General features: G+C 43.7%; 1 protein-coding gene across 11 annotated transcripts in view; it reads right to left on the minus strand.

Moving 5' to 3' along the window:
- LOC110537500 (protein FAM222B) overlaps positions 1-13,494 on the minus strand; it is a 93,176-nt gene that overhangs the window by 14,910 nt on the left and 64,772 nt on the right. For all 11 annotated transcript variants that reach the window (XM_021623591.3, XM_021623584.3, XM_021623588.3 and 8 more), the window contains one exon: positions 409-536. In XM_021623591.3, coding sequence (XP_021479266.3) covers positions 409-490 — 82 coding nt within the window. In that variant the 5' untranslated portion in view covers positions 491-536. The remainder of the gene's footprint in view (positions 1-408; positions 537-13,494) is intronic.

Consider the following 13,494-nt stretch of genomic DNA (forward strand, 5'->3'; position numbering starts at 1 on the left):
TCTTGTAAACGGAATGAATGACTTGTGTGTGTGTGTGTGTGTGTGTGTGTGTGTGTGTGTGTGTGTGTGAGTGAATGAGTGAATGAGTGAGTGAGTGAGTGGGAATGAATGACGAGTGAGTGAGTGGGAATGAATGACTTGTGTGTGTGTGTGTGTGTGTGTGTGTGTGTGTGTGTGTGTGAATGAGTGAATGAGTGAATGAGTGAATGAGTGAATGAGTGAGTGAGTGAGTGAGTGAGTGGGAATGAATGACGAGTGAGTGAGTGGGAATGAATGACTTGTAAGTGTGAGTGAGTGAGTGAGTGAGTGAGTGAGTGAGTGTGTGTGTGTGTGAGAGAGAGGGAATGAATGACATGTGAGTGAGTGAGTGTGTGTGTGTGTGTAGGAGAGTAGAGTAGAGACCCTTACATTTCTGAAGTCCAGTGTTCATCTGCGTGTGGGAAAGAAGCTGGAGGGAGAGGTCACCTGGCCCTGGCAGGCAGGCCAGCATTTCACACAGACACTAATGCAACATGGGACATTCGTTGCTACTCACACTGCAGAGAGAGAGGGAGGAAGAGAGAGGACAGGAGAGAGGTCATAACTCAAACATAACTGCAGGGACACATATGCTACATAGAGATAGTTCAGGGAGGACACAGCTACCTTTCAATTAGAAAGTGTTTCACACCTGGAGCATCAGGTAGAGGTGACATTTGATGTGAATAACAACTTAAATTAAAACATCAAACAGCCAAGGTAAAACGTGGGGCAGACTCTTCCCCCAGGCCTTGGGAGGTTTAGAATTACTATGTCACAGAGTCAACCCCGCCCCACCCCTTCAAAAGCAAGTGAAATCGCAAAAAAGCGTCACCACCCTTCTACAACACACCATTTGCATATACTTTTTTAGTTGTAAAAAAGCAAACTTCTCCTTTAATGACAGATATGAACTCCACTCACAAAGAACCCACTCCAGAGAGCAATAGTAGGAACATGGCAGTAAGTAACACATCAATACTACGGTCTAGGGCTGGGCGGTATACCGTATTTTACTATACACACACACACCGGTATTTATGCACGGACCGGGTTTTTAACTTTACCTTCTATAACGGTATTTGAATGTTTGGTTTGTTAAATGTGATATACCGTGTGTAACGTCCATTTATATAGGTTACTCCGCTACTGTAGTCATCCATCTCTGCTCTCTCTCCATGCCTCTTTCCACAGAACTAGTCCCACCCTGTTGCTTGACCACGAGCCACGTTCGTTCAGTCTGCATGGTCAATGCAGCACATGTAACATTGATCTTAATATAAATCCACAAGCGCTCTATAATTACAATATTAGTTTGTGTTTCTTACATCTGCAAACAGCCAGTTTGTATTTTCTTAGCAAGTTAAGCTAAAGTGTTAGCCACTAATGCTAATCGCTAGTTAGCGATTAGTTATCTTCTAAATCAAAAGAGGAATAGGCGAAGCATGAATATTTTGGTTATATGAAAAATATATAAATGTAGACAAAGATTATAGGGTCCCCTAGGAAACACTGAACATCACTTTGGTGCCTACCATATCACAAAACTCTTCCATGGCATTTTCATTCGTTATGTCAAACACTGCATTCAAAGTGCCCACTATTATTTATATTCTAACTATATAATTATAATAAACATATTTCCATGATTCCAAAAGTTAATCCAAGTGTTTTGATCTAAATCGCAATATTTGGTTAAAAATAAGGTCTAGAATTTTTGCCTATATTGTGGCAGTGTGGAAATGATCTGAAATGAGTGCAGGAAATACAGAAATTGATGGAAATGCAATAAATTATTTTAGGTTGAATTGAACAGTATAAAACAATCCGAATGAAGAAAGACCCATTGAAATTATTTAGAATGTGTTTCCAATCTAGGGTCACACACTACTCAAAGAAAATGCAGAACTTTTATTAATCAAAAACATAAAATACCATCATAAATTTGAAAAATACCATGATATGCTATTTTGGCCATATCGCCCAGCCCTACTACAGTCCAACAGCCACAACAGGAGTACATTTAGGGGATATCAAACAATGGAGTAGAGAGACCGTATAAAATTAAATAAATAACAAGGTACTTTAATAATGAGAGGCTGTATGTGTGTGAGAGCTTGCCACCCAGTAACATCAGCAGAGAGAACAGATTTAATTGCAGACTGCTTCACTTAGTTACAGTATTAAAAACACCACAGATGCTTGTACTGAAGAACAGTCAGGGAGCAAATTAAGTCGACAGAGTGTGTTGCCCCGTGCCCTTCTCCTTTGCTGCTGTGTGGCATCAGAACAAACACCGGAGCACAGACAAACACACACACACACCGCGTTGTTATGAGGAAGGAAATTACCCACAAAACAACCTTGGCATGGCCGTCTGCCGCAGGGTGCCGGCTTAAAAGTGTCTGTCCCCTGTAGGAGAGAGGGGGTGAGATGAACTCCCTTTAAAAACATAGGAGCTGAAAAAGGTCAGGATGACAGCTCATTTAAAATCTTCCCTGGGAGGGGAAACAAAACACGCCTTAATGAAGCTGGCAGTTACACACACACACACACAGAGAGGTGGAAGGGAGGTTAGGGCTGGGGGAGGCTTGACGGGGGTAATGGGCGGTAGAGGGAGTGCACTTTCTTCACACCACCAGACAGATCATGGATTTGCTGCTGTTCCGTTCTGTGGCAAGGGGTGATGCTGCGTCATCCTCCCTGACACCCCCCCCCTCTCCTCCCTCAGTCCTGCACACTCTTCTTCCTGATTTACAGCCTGACCAGTGGCCAACCATATGGCAGCAATCCCTGCCCTTGATTCAATGTGTCACCACGCATTAACTTTAATTGGCCTGATAGGTTGGTTTTTTCCTCCCGGTAAGGATTTGAGGAATAGAAGATTTCAGCACCGGTCTTACAGCTGCAAGGAAGATCCCCCCCCCCCCCCCCCTCTTTCCATTCATTCATCTTAGTGCCAATATTTTTCTGCAAGGATGACAATCTTTTCAAGAACACAAAAGGCATTGGGGTGGAGGTAGTCAACCTCACATCAACTGCAGACGTGTGGTTGCAGGTGTTTCAAGAAGAATATAGATAGACGAGGATGGGAGGGTTCAGTCAAAACAAGATCTCAATTTATTGGTTTGTTGCATACACACCCAGAGGAATGCATCAACACACACACACAAACCAGGGCTTGACAATAACTTTTTTAGCCACGTGTTCAGACAAGTAGGACAGATTTTTTTGCAAAAAACATGGGCCAAAAACGTGACTTTACATTTTGCTGTATGATGCAAGGAACCACTTCACAAAATAAAATGCATGTTAAATCACTGGTATTGACAATGGAAGGCTGCTGGTCTCTGATCCCATATATTATATATGCTACAATTGTGGCTTTGAGCAAGGCACTTAACAAAACGAAGAAGTGGATCGTGGACTTCAGGAGACAGCAGAGGGAGCACGCCCCCATCCACATCGATGGGGCCGCAGTGGAGAATGTGAAAAGCTTCAAGATCCTTGGCGTACACATCATTGAAAATCTGAAATGGTCCACCCACACAGCCAGTGTGGTGAAGGTGGCTCAACAGCACCTCTTCAATCTCAGGAGGCTGAGGAAATTTGGCTTGGCCCTTAAGACACTTCTTGGCCCTCAATCTTTTACAGATGCACCATTGAAAGAATCCTGTTGGGCTCTCCAGAGGGTGGTGTGGTCTGCCCAATGCATCACCAGGGGCACACTGCCGGCCCTCCAAGACATCTATAGGACCCGGTGTCACAGGAAGGCCAAGAAAATCAAGGACCTCAGCCACCCGAGCCACGGCCTGTTCACCCCGCTATCATCCAGAAGGCGAGGTTAGTTCAGGGGCATCAAAGCTTGGACCGAGAGACTGAAAAACAGCTTATATTTCAAGTCCATCAGACTGTTAAATAGTTACTACTGGCTGTCGTCCACCCAGTACCCTGCCCTGAACTTTTGTCACTGTTACTAGCCGGCTGCCACCTGGTTACTGAACCCTGCACCTTAGCGCTTTATGTTTTTTGCAACTGCAAATGTTCCAGATTGACTGACCTTCATGTCAAAAAGTATTGTTGGACTGTCGTTTCTCTTTGCTTATTTGAGCTGTTCTTGTCCAAATACGGACTTGGTCTTTTACCAAATAGGGCTATCTTCTGTATACCACCCCTACCTTGTCACGACACAACTGATCGGCTCAAACGCAATAAAGATGAAAGAAATTCCACAAATTAACCTGTAACAAGGCACACCTGTTAATTGAAATGCATTCCAGGTGACTACCTCATGAAGCTGGTTGACAGAATGCCAAGAGTGTGCAAAGCTGTCATCAAGGCAAAGGGTGGCTACTTTGAAGAATCTGTAGGTGTGTCCAAACTATCTACAGTGCCTTGCGAAAGTATTCGGCCCCCTTGAACTTTGCGACCTTTTGCCACATTTCAGGTTTCAAACATAAAGATATAAAACTGTATTTTTTTGTGAAGAATCAACAACAAGTGGGACACAATCATGAAGTGGAACGACATTTATTGGATATTTCAAACTTTTTTAACAAATCAAAAACTGAAAAATTGGGCGTGCAAAATTATTCAGCCCCCTTAAGTTAATACTTTGTAGCGCCACCTTTTGCTGCGATTACAGCTGTAAGTCGCATGGGGTATGTCTCTATCAGTTTTGCACATCGAGAGACTGAAATTTTTTCCCATTCCTCCTTGCAAAACAGCTCGAGCTCAGTGAGGTTGGATGGAGAGCATTTGTGAACAGCAGTTTTCAGTTCTTTCCACAGATTCTCGATTGGATTCAGGTCTGGACTTTGACTTGGCCATTCTAACACCTGGATATGTTTATTTTTGAACCATTCCATTGTAGATTTTGCTTTATGTTTTGGATCATTGTCTTGTTGGAAGACAAATCTCCGTCCCAGTCTCAGGTCTTTTGCAGACTCCATCAGGTTTTCTTCCAGAATGGTCCTGTATTTGGCTCCATCCATCTTCCCATCAATTTTAACCATCTTCCCTGTCCCTGCTGAAGAAAAGCAGGCCCAAACCATGATGCTGCCACCACCATGTTTGACAGTGGGGATGGTGTGTTCAGGGTGATGAGCTGTGTTGCTTTTACGCCAAACATAACGTCTTGCATTGTTGCCAAAAAGTTCAATTTTGGTTTCATCTGACCAGAGCACCTTCTTCCACATGTTTGGTGTGTCTCCCAGGTGGCTTGTGGCAAACTTTAAACAACACTTTTTATGGATATCTTTAAGAAATGGCTTTCTTCTTGCCACTCTTCCATAAAGGCCAGATTTGTGCAATATACGACTGATTGTTGTCCTATGGACAGAGTCTCCCACCTCAGCTGTAGATCTCTGCAGTTCATCCAGAGTGATCATGGGCCTCTTGGCTGCATCTCTGATCAGTCTTCTCCTTGTATGAGCTGAAAGTTTAGAGGGACGGCCAGGTCTTGGTAGATTTGCAGTGGTCTGATACTCCTTCCATTTCAATATTATCGCTTGCACAGTGCTCCTTGGGATGTTTAAAGCTTGGGAAATCTTTTTGTATCCAAATCCGGCTTTAAACTTCTTATATATATACACACACACACACCCACACAGTACCAATCAAAAGTTTGGACACAACTACTCAATCAAGGGTTTCTTTATTTTTACTATTTTCTACTTTGTAGAATAATAGTGAAGACATCAAAATGATGAAATAACACATATGGAATCATGTAGTAACCAAAAAAACTATTAAACAAATTATATTTTAGATTCTTCAAAGTAGCTACCCTTTGCCTTGATGACAGCTTTGCACACTCTTGGGATTCTCTCAACCACCTTCATGAGCTAGTCACCTGGAATGCATTTCAATTAACAGGTGTGCCTTGTTTAAAGTTCATTTTTGGAATTTCTTTCCTTCTTAATGCATTTGAGCCAATCAGTTACCTTGTTGAGCCAATGCCTACCTTGTTGTAGGGGTGGAAAAAAGAGAAAAGACAGTCCATCATTACTAAGACATGAAGGTTAGTCAATCCCGAAAATTTGAAGAACTTTGAAAGTTTCTTCAAGTGAAGTCACAAAAACCATCAAGCACTATGCTGAAAATGGCTCTCATGAGGACGAGGACCACATCAGGAAAGGAAGACCCAGTTACCTCTGCTGCAGAGGATAAGTTCATTAGAGTTAACTGCACCTCAGATTGCGGCCCAAATAAATGCGTCACAGAGTTCAAGTAACAGACAACTGTTCAGAGGAGACTGCATGAATTAGGCCTTCATGGTGAATTGCTGCAAAGAAACTAATACTAAAAGGACACTAATAATAAGAAGAGACTTGCTTGGGCCGAGAAACACAAGCAATGGACATTAGACTGGTGAAAATCTGTTCTTTGGTCTGCTGAGTCCAAATTTGAGAATTTTGGTTCTAACCGCCGTGTCTTTGTGAGAAGCAGAGTAGGTGAACAGATGATCTCCACATGTGTGATTCCCACCGTGATGCATGGAGGAGGAGGTGTGATGGTGTGGGGGTGCTTTGCTGGTGACACTGTCAGTGATGTTAAGAATTCAAGGCACACTTAACCAGCATGGCTACCACAGTATTCTGCAGCGATACGCCATCCCACCTGGTTTGCGCTTAATGAGACTGTTATTTGTTTTTCAACCCGACAATAACCCAACACACCTCCAGGCTGTGTAAGGGCTAATTGACTGAGGAGAGTGATGGAGTGCTGCATCAGATGACCTGGCCTCCACAATCACCCAATCTCAACCCAATTAAGATGGTTTGGGATGAGTTGGACCGCAGAGTGAAGGAAAAGCAGCCAAGTGCTCAGCATATGTGGGAACTCCTTCATGAATGTTGGAAAAGCATTCCAAGTGAAGCTGGTTGAAATAATGCCAAGTGTGTGCAAAGCTATCATCAAGGCAAAGGGTGGCTACTTTGAAGAATCTAAAATATGTGTTATTTCATAGTTTGACGTCGTCCATATTATTCTACAATGTAGAAAATAGTAAAAATAAAGAAAAACCCTTGAATGAGTGCACACACCTACACTTTTGACTGGTACTGTGAGAACACATAGTCAGATGGAGAGAGAGCAGCTGGAGTAAATCAAAATCAAATCAAATTTTATTTGTCACATACACATGGTTAGCAGATGTTAATGCGAGTGTAGCGAAATGCTTGTGCTTCTAGTTCCGACAATGCAGTAATAACAAGTAATCTAACTAACAATTCCAAAACTACTGTCTTGTACACAGTGTAAGGGGATAAAGAATATGTACATAAGGATATATGAATGAGTGATGGTACAGAGCAGCATAGGCAAGATACAGTAGATGGTATCGAGTACAGTATGTACAAATGAGATGAGTATGTAAACAAAGTGGCATAGTTTAAAGTGGCTAGTGATACATGTATTACATAAGGATACAGTCGATGATATAGAGTACAGTATATACGTATGCATATGAGATGAATAATGTAGGGTAAGTAACATTATATAAGGTAGCATTGTTTAAAGTGGCTAGTGATATATTTACATCATTTCCCATCAATTCCCATTATTAAAGTGGCTGGAGTTGAGTCAGTGTCAGTGTGTTGGCAGCAGCCACTCAGTGTTAGTGGTGGCTGTTTAACAGTCTGATGGCCTTGAGATAGAAGCTGTTTTTCAGTCTCTCGGTCCCAGCTTTGATGCACCTGTACTGACCTCGCCTTCTGGATGATAGCGGGGTGAACAGGCAGTGGCTCGGGTGGTTGATGTCCTTGATGATCTTTATGGCCTTCCTGTGACATCGGGTGGTGTAGGTGTCCTGGAGGGCAGGTAGTTTGCCCCCGGTGATGCGTTGTGCAGACCTCACTACCCTCTGGAGAGCCTTACGGTTGAGGGCGGTGCAGTTGCCATACCAGGCGGTGATACAGCCCGCCAGGATGCTCTCGATTGTGCATCTGTAGAAGTTTGTGAGTGCTTTTGGTGACAAGCCAAATTTCTTCAGCCTCCTGAGGTTGAAGATTCGCTGCTGCGCCTTCTTCACGATGCTGTCTGTGTGAGTGGACCAATTCAGTTTGTCTGTGATGTGTATGCCGAGGAACTTAAAACTTGCTACCCTCTCCACTACTGTTCCATCGATGTGGATAGGGGGGTGTTCCCTCTGCTGTTTCCTGAAGTCCACAATCATCTCCTTAGTTTTGTTGACGTTGAGTGTGAGGTTATTTTCCTGACACCACACTCCGAGGGCCCTCACCTCCTCCCTGTAGGCCGTCTCGTCGTTGTTGGTAATCAAGCCTACCACTGTTGTGTCGTCCGCAAACTTGATGATTGAGTTGGAGGCGTGCGTGGCCACGCAGTCGTGGGTGAACAGGGAGTACAGGAGAGGGCTCAGAACGCACCCTTGTGGGGCCCCAGTGTTGAGGATCAGCGGGGAGGAGATGTTGTTGCCTACCCTCACCACCTGGGGGCGGCCCGTCAGGAAGTCCAGTACCCAGTTGCACAGGGCGGGGTCGAGACCCAGGGTCTCGAGCTTGATGACGAGCTTGGAGGGTACTATGGTGTTGAATGCCGAGCTGTAGTCGATGAACAGCATTCTCACATAGGTATTCCTCTTGTCCAGATGGGTTAGGGCAGTGTGCAGTGTGGTTGAGATTGCATCGTCTGTGGACCTATTTGGGCGGTAAGCAAATTGGAGTGGGTCTAGGGTGTCAGGTAGGGTGGAGGTGATATGGTCCTTGACTAGTCTCTCAAAGCACTTCATGATGACGGATGTGAGTGCTACGGGGCGGTAGTCGTTTAGCTCAGTTACCTTAGCTTTCTTGGGAACAGGAACAATGGTGGCCCTCTTGAAGCATGTGGGAACAGCAGACTGGTATAGGGATTGATTGAATATGTCCGTAAACACACCGGCCAGCTGGTCTGCGCATGCTCTGAGGGCGCGGCTGGGGATGCCGTCTGGGCCTGCAGCCTTGCGAGGGTTAACACGTTTAAATGTCTTACTCACCTCGGCTGCAGTGAAGGAAAGACCGCATGTTTTCGTTGCAGGCCGTGTCAGTGGCACTGTATTGTCCTCAAAGCGGGCAAAAAAGTTATTTAGTCTGCCTGGGAGCAAGACATCCTGGTCCGTGACTGGGCTGGAGTAGCAGTGTTCTCTGGGGTGTTCCATGTCTCCATCATCGCCAAAAAGTCAAGGGACTGAAGGGTAGCATAGGCTGAAATGAACTCTGCGTTCTTGACCGCAGATCGGCATTTCCAAACGCTGCCGGAGACCAGGAATTCTTAAGGATAAAATATTTTCCGTGGAGCTCCTTGTCATTTAGGATATTCTAAGAATATCTTTGAGAGGGGGGAATATTGTCAGAAGTACTGAATAGAGGAGAATACCAGCGTTCCAACGGTGTCAGAATTACACCCAATTCTGAGCACTTGAGACAGTTTTACAACTTGAGTGTGCAGCATTGGTTTCATCAACTGTGCACCCGTATCAACTGCATGTCAGCCATTTGTGGTTATAGACGAGTGCTGGTGGAACGTTTTTTAGTACATCGGAATGACAATTACATGCAACTAGCTAAATATTTAACTAGCGAGGTAGCCAATTTAAAGCATACTGTGTCGTTTTGCTGGTTCTCTAGTTAGTTTGCTGTAGGCTTGGGCGACATACTATTATACCGCATACCGGGGTATTTGGATATAGCCATGGGATGTTTTACAACACCATTGAAACTATTTTATGTTCTTTTTTATGAATTTGAATATTTGTAGCTACTTTTAAGTAAATACCCACAGTGAACTTGTGAAATACGCTAGACAATAAAGATTGTGTTCTTCATTCTACGTCACATAATTTGTCATTATGAAGTTTACTGGTTGTCCCCAGTCACTTAGTGTTTGTTTGTAAGCACACAATGACAAGAGACTTTAGTAGCTAGTTAGCCATGTAGCTCAGTGGTTACGGTCACTTGGTAACAGCAGAGAATCCCCCCTGGATCAAGAGTCTTGCTGTCTACTATTTGTTTTCTGCAAAAAGCACACTGAGTATTTTGTTACTTGAATAACTTTAAGAGTCTGTCCTGCAAATACTTTCGGTCAGAGACACAAAATGTTTGCAATGTGCTCATTAGCATTTAGTTAGCATTCTCTATTGGATTTTACATGCATCTGTTTGTTTTGCTAACCTACAGAGGATCAGTGAGGTTTGAAAATGGTGCCCCTTGTGTTCAGTGCCGGTATTACTGAATATCCCGACATGGCAATCTGGATAACACCCAAGTGCACTGGCACACGCAGGGGATGCATAACACTATGCCTTTTTCAGGATTTTCATGACTAACAATTAGCTATAACTGGGCAAATAACTCACTAACTAGCAATGAATATCAACCACAGTAGGCTGACTTTGATCAAGAAAATGCAGGCCTCCAATAATTCTACTCCGAAGCGCTCTGCAGAGATTGGTAGGACAGTGCACAACACATGGCAACTGGAGGACACTTTGAACCCATTTTGATTGGAGTAGCCTAGTTGTTTGACATTGTGATTTTTGTGGGAATTTATTTTACTTGTTCATTCAGACAACTTAAATCTATAATCTGCTTGTCCAATTGTTTTGGGGGGGGGGGGGGGGGACTTCCCTTGCACACAAACACACCACCATAGCGCCCCTGAATGTCAGAAAACTGGGGAGCGCAGAAGCAAAGGTCAGTCTATGGTAATGCTCCAGCTGACACTCTGCACTATAGTGGTAGAGAGACTACAGCAAGAGATGATGAAACCAGACAGACAGGCAGACAGAAAGACAGACAGACAGGGCATTGGTCTCCTACCCAGTGACTAGGCCACATCAACTTGAAATACATATATCAGACAGAAAAAAAAACACAGGGTCTTTCAACAACACAAACACTCAGAAAGTGCAGTAAGACCGTTGTTGACAGTCAGGCTCTCTCTAGCACAGCTTTGAGTTATCAGATGCTGCAGCTTCCTAAGATCAGGGCTCCTCCTCACCACACCCCTGTTCCCCGTGTGTGTGTGTGTGGCCTCTGCTACGCCAACGGATTCCTAATTGCCCACATGGTATAACCCAGGTGGGTTAGATTGGTATGATATGGACTTTACTCTGCAGTGACCCAGGCAGGCACCTGTATCCAGATGGATTACAAGCCTTACTAGCTGCAATTGACTGTGTCAACATCCCTACATAGCTAACCTTGCAGAACATACGGCAAACCATATCGAATACCATTTTATGCACAGTGTACACAATCAGCCTGCAAAAGTGACTTTATTGTGGGAATTACAATGCCGTTAGCTAGCTTACTGGCTAATATAGTACTATCCGTTGCCCATTTCAAAACTACTGTAATGTTTAACACAGCTAGACTTTGCTCGCTGAATGAACACAAAATGTGGAAGTGGGATTTTGACTGGACTATACAAGCTTATTCGATGCTAGCTATCTGATTTGTCAATGTGGACATCATGCATTTAGATCTGATGCCCCGGACAATGTGAAAATCACTGTGATATAGCCTACAGCTGAATGAGCTGGAAAACATATGCAAGTGGATGTTTGACCAGACTATACAGCTTGTTAATAATGATTTAGTATTTTATTGTTTTTCCCCTTTCAAATTGGTAGTTTTAGCTTTTACTTTATTCACTTCTAGATCAAAAAGCCATGAATAAAGCAGGTGTGCTCTACCATTCCTATGTTTTCATCTCTCTAATCTTGTGCTAGGAACTCAAACGTCTAATATGTTCTAAAAGCATTTTCATAACATCACTTTCGACAACGTTACATAACATCAACATGCGTTAGAGACCCATGACACGATGACGCAGCAAGTGACTCTTCAGTCTCCACCACAACAACTCATACATCTATAATAGTTGTCTATTTGAGTGAGCCTCTTTTTATAAGAGTTTAGTGATGAGACAATGCTGTACTTGAAAACTGATGCATGCAAGGTCACAAGCACAACTTGAAGGCATTTAGAGACGCCATGACATGTCATGTCAAATTGCTCCAATAATTTGACGCGACACAAGCCTATATCTTTCCTCCATTTCTCAGGGGCGTTAGAAAGACAGGCAGAACAACTCACCCATCTAAAAAAAACTGTGTGAGAGGCGAGGGCCATTTAGAAAATTACACCAGCCAGCTATAATTGCATTAGTCAATATCTCCCCACGTCAGGGCAATCTGCATTGGTTAAACATTCAGGCGGAAGTGTTAGGAAATGGATCATAGGGATAATTGCAGAGAAAAACAACCCAACGCTTTCGGGGCAGGAAGAGACCGGGGTTCAGCTGTAGTGTAGCCTATGTAAGGGGAAAACTAGTGCGTTTAAGTATGTGTGTATGAAAACTAAGAGTGCAGCATCAAAATAAGTAGCATTAGAAAAGATGGTTCCCGAAAAATGCCTACTTGCTATAAAAAGGGGAGAAAACCCTGTTTGGTTGGTTGTGAGTATTAACCACTAGTCCTTAGCAGTCTTTCCCAAATGAAGGTGAAAGCAATTAAGAGAGCTAAGCCTCTGTGTTGTGATAATGTTTGTGATAATGACTGAGGGAGAAGGAGAGGAGAAAGCAGAACAGGCTGTGTGCTGCTGTTATTTAATTGCGTGTTTACCCTGAGGTCATAGGGTCAGTAATAGAGCCAAGGAAAAAGCTTGTTGGGAGAAATTCATTGTATCCTAGAGTGTGCGTGAGTGTGTGTGCATACTCCCAGGGACATAGAATTAAATTACTTTTCTTTTGCAAGCGAGGAGAGCTGAATGCCGGGGTAAAAGAAAGAGAAAGGGGAACAGAAAGAAAATAGCTTTTTATCCTTGAATTCCGAACCGGAGCATTCTAAATGAAAAAAGCCCTCGCCTGCTCTTGTGCGTACTGTTCACATCAGTGTGGCCTTCATTAGCCCATCTGGGATGTACAAACAGCAGAGGCGGAACAGGATTTGCTGAAACAGTGCTGTTGCTAGCCCGGGGCCCACAGGCATGTAAGCTGTCGCCGTTCTGTTCCACTGTGTGTGTATACACATGGCGTGTACATGTGGTATGTGTGTGGATACATGGCGTGTGAGTGTAGTATAAGTGTGTATACATGGCGTGTGTGCGCATGTTCGACATTCTCACAAGAGATCCTGATGACTGTAACAGATTCTGAGGTGTGTAGTCCAAGGCTGGGCTGGCTGACATTTTTATTTTTCAACCATAGAGATGCCAGCCCTCATCAACACAGACTGCTTTTTACAACAAAAAAGAATGTGTGTGTAATACTGTGTACAGTATATGTTTAAAATGAGTGAGGGAGGGGGGAGACACAGAGAATGGAAAAAGGAGAAACGGAGACAGAGTCAGTATGGCACTGTTTCCAAACAAGCAACAGAAAAGTTCAGAAATCAAACAAAGAAATTGCTGCTGTGGTGATGAGGGAGAGAGAAGGGAGACTAGAGCAACTCAGAGCTGGTTTAGACAATAAGAGCCT

This window comes from Oncorhynchus mykiss, chromosome 12 (genome assembly GCF_057628025.1).
Source record: "Oncorhynchus mykiss isolate SJ-2025 chromosome 12, ASM5762802v1, whole genome shotgun sequence".
In the NCBI taxonomy this organism is placed as follows: Eukaryota; Metazoa; Chordata; class Actinopteri; order Salmoniformes; family Salmonidae; genus Oncorhynchus; species Oncorhynchus mykiss.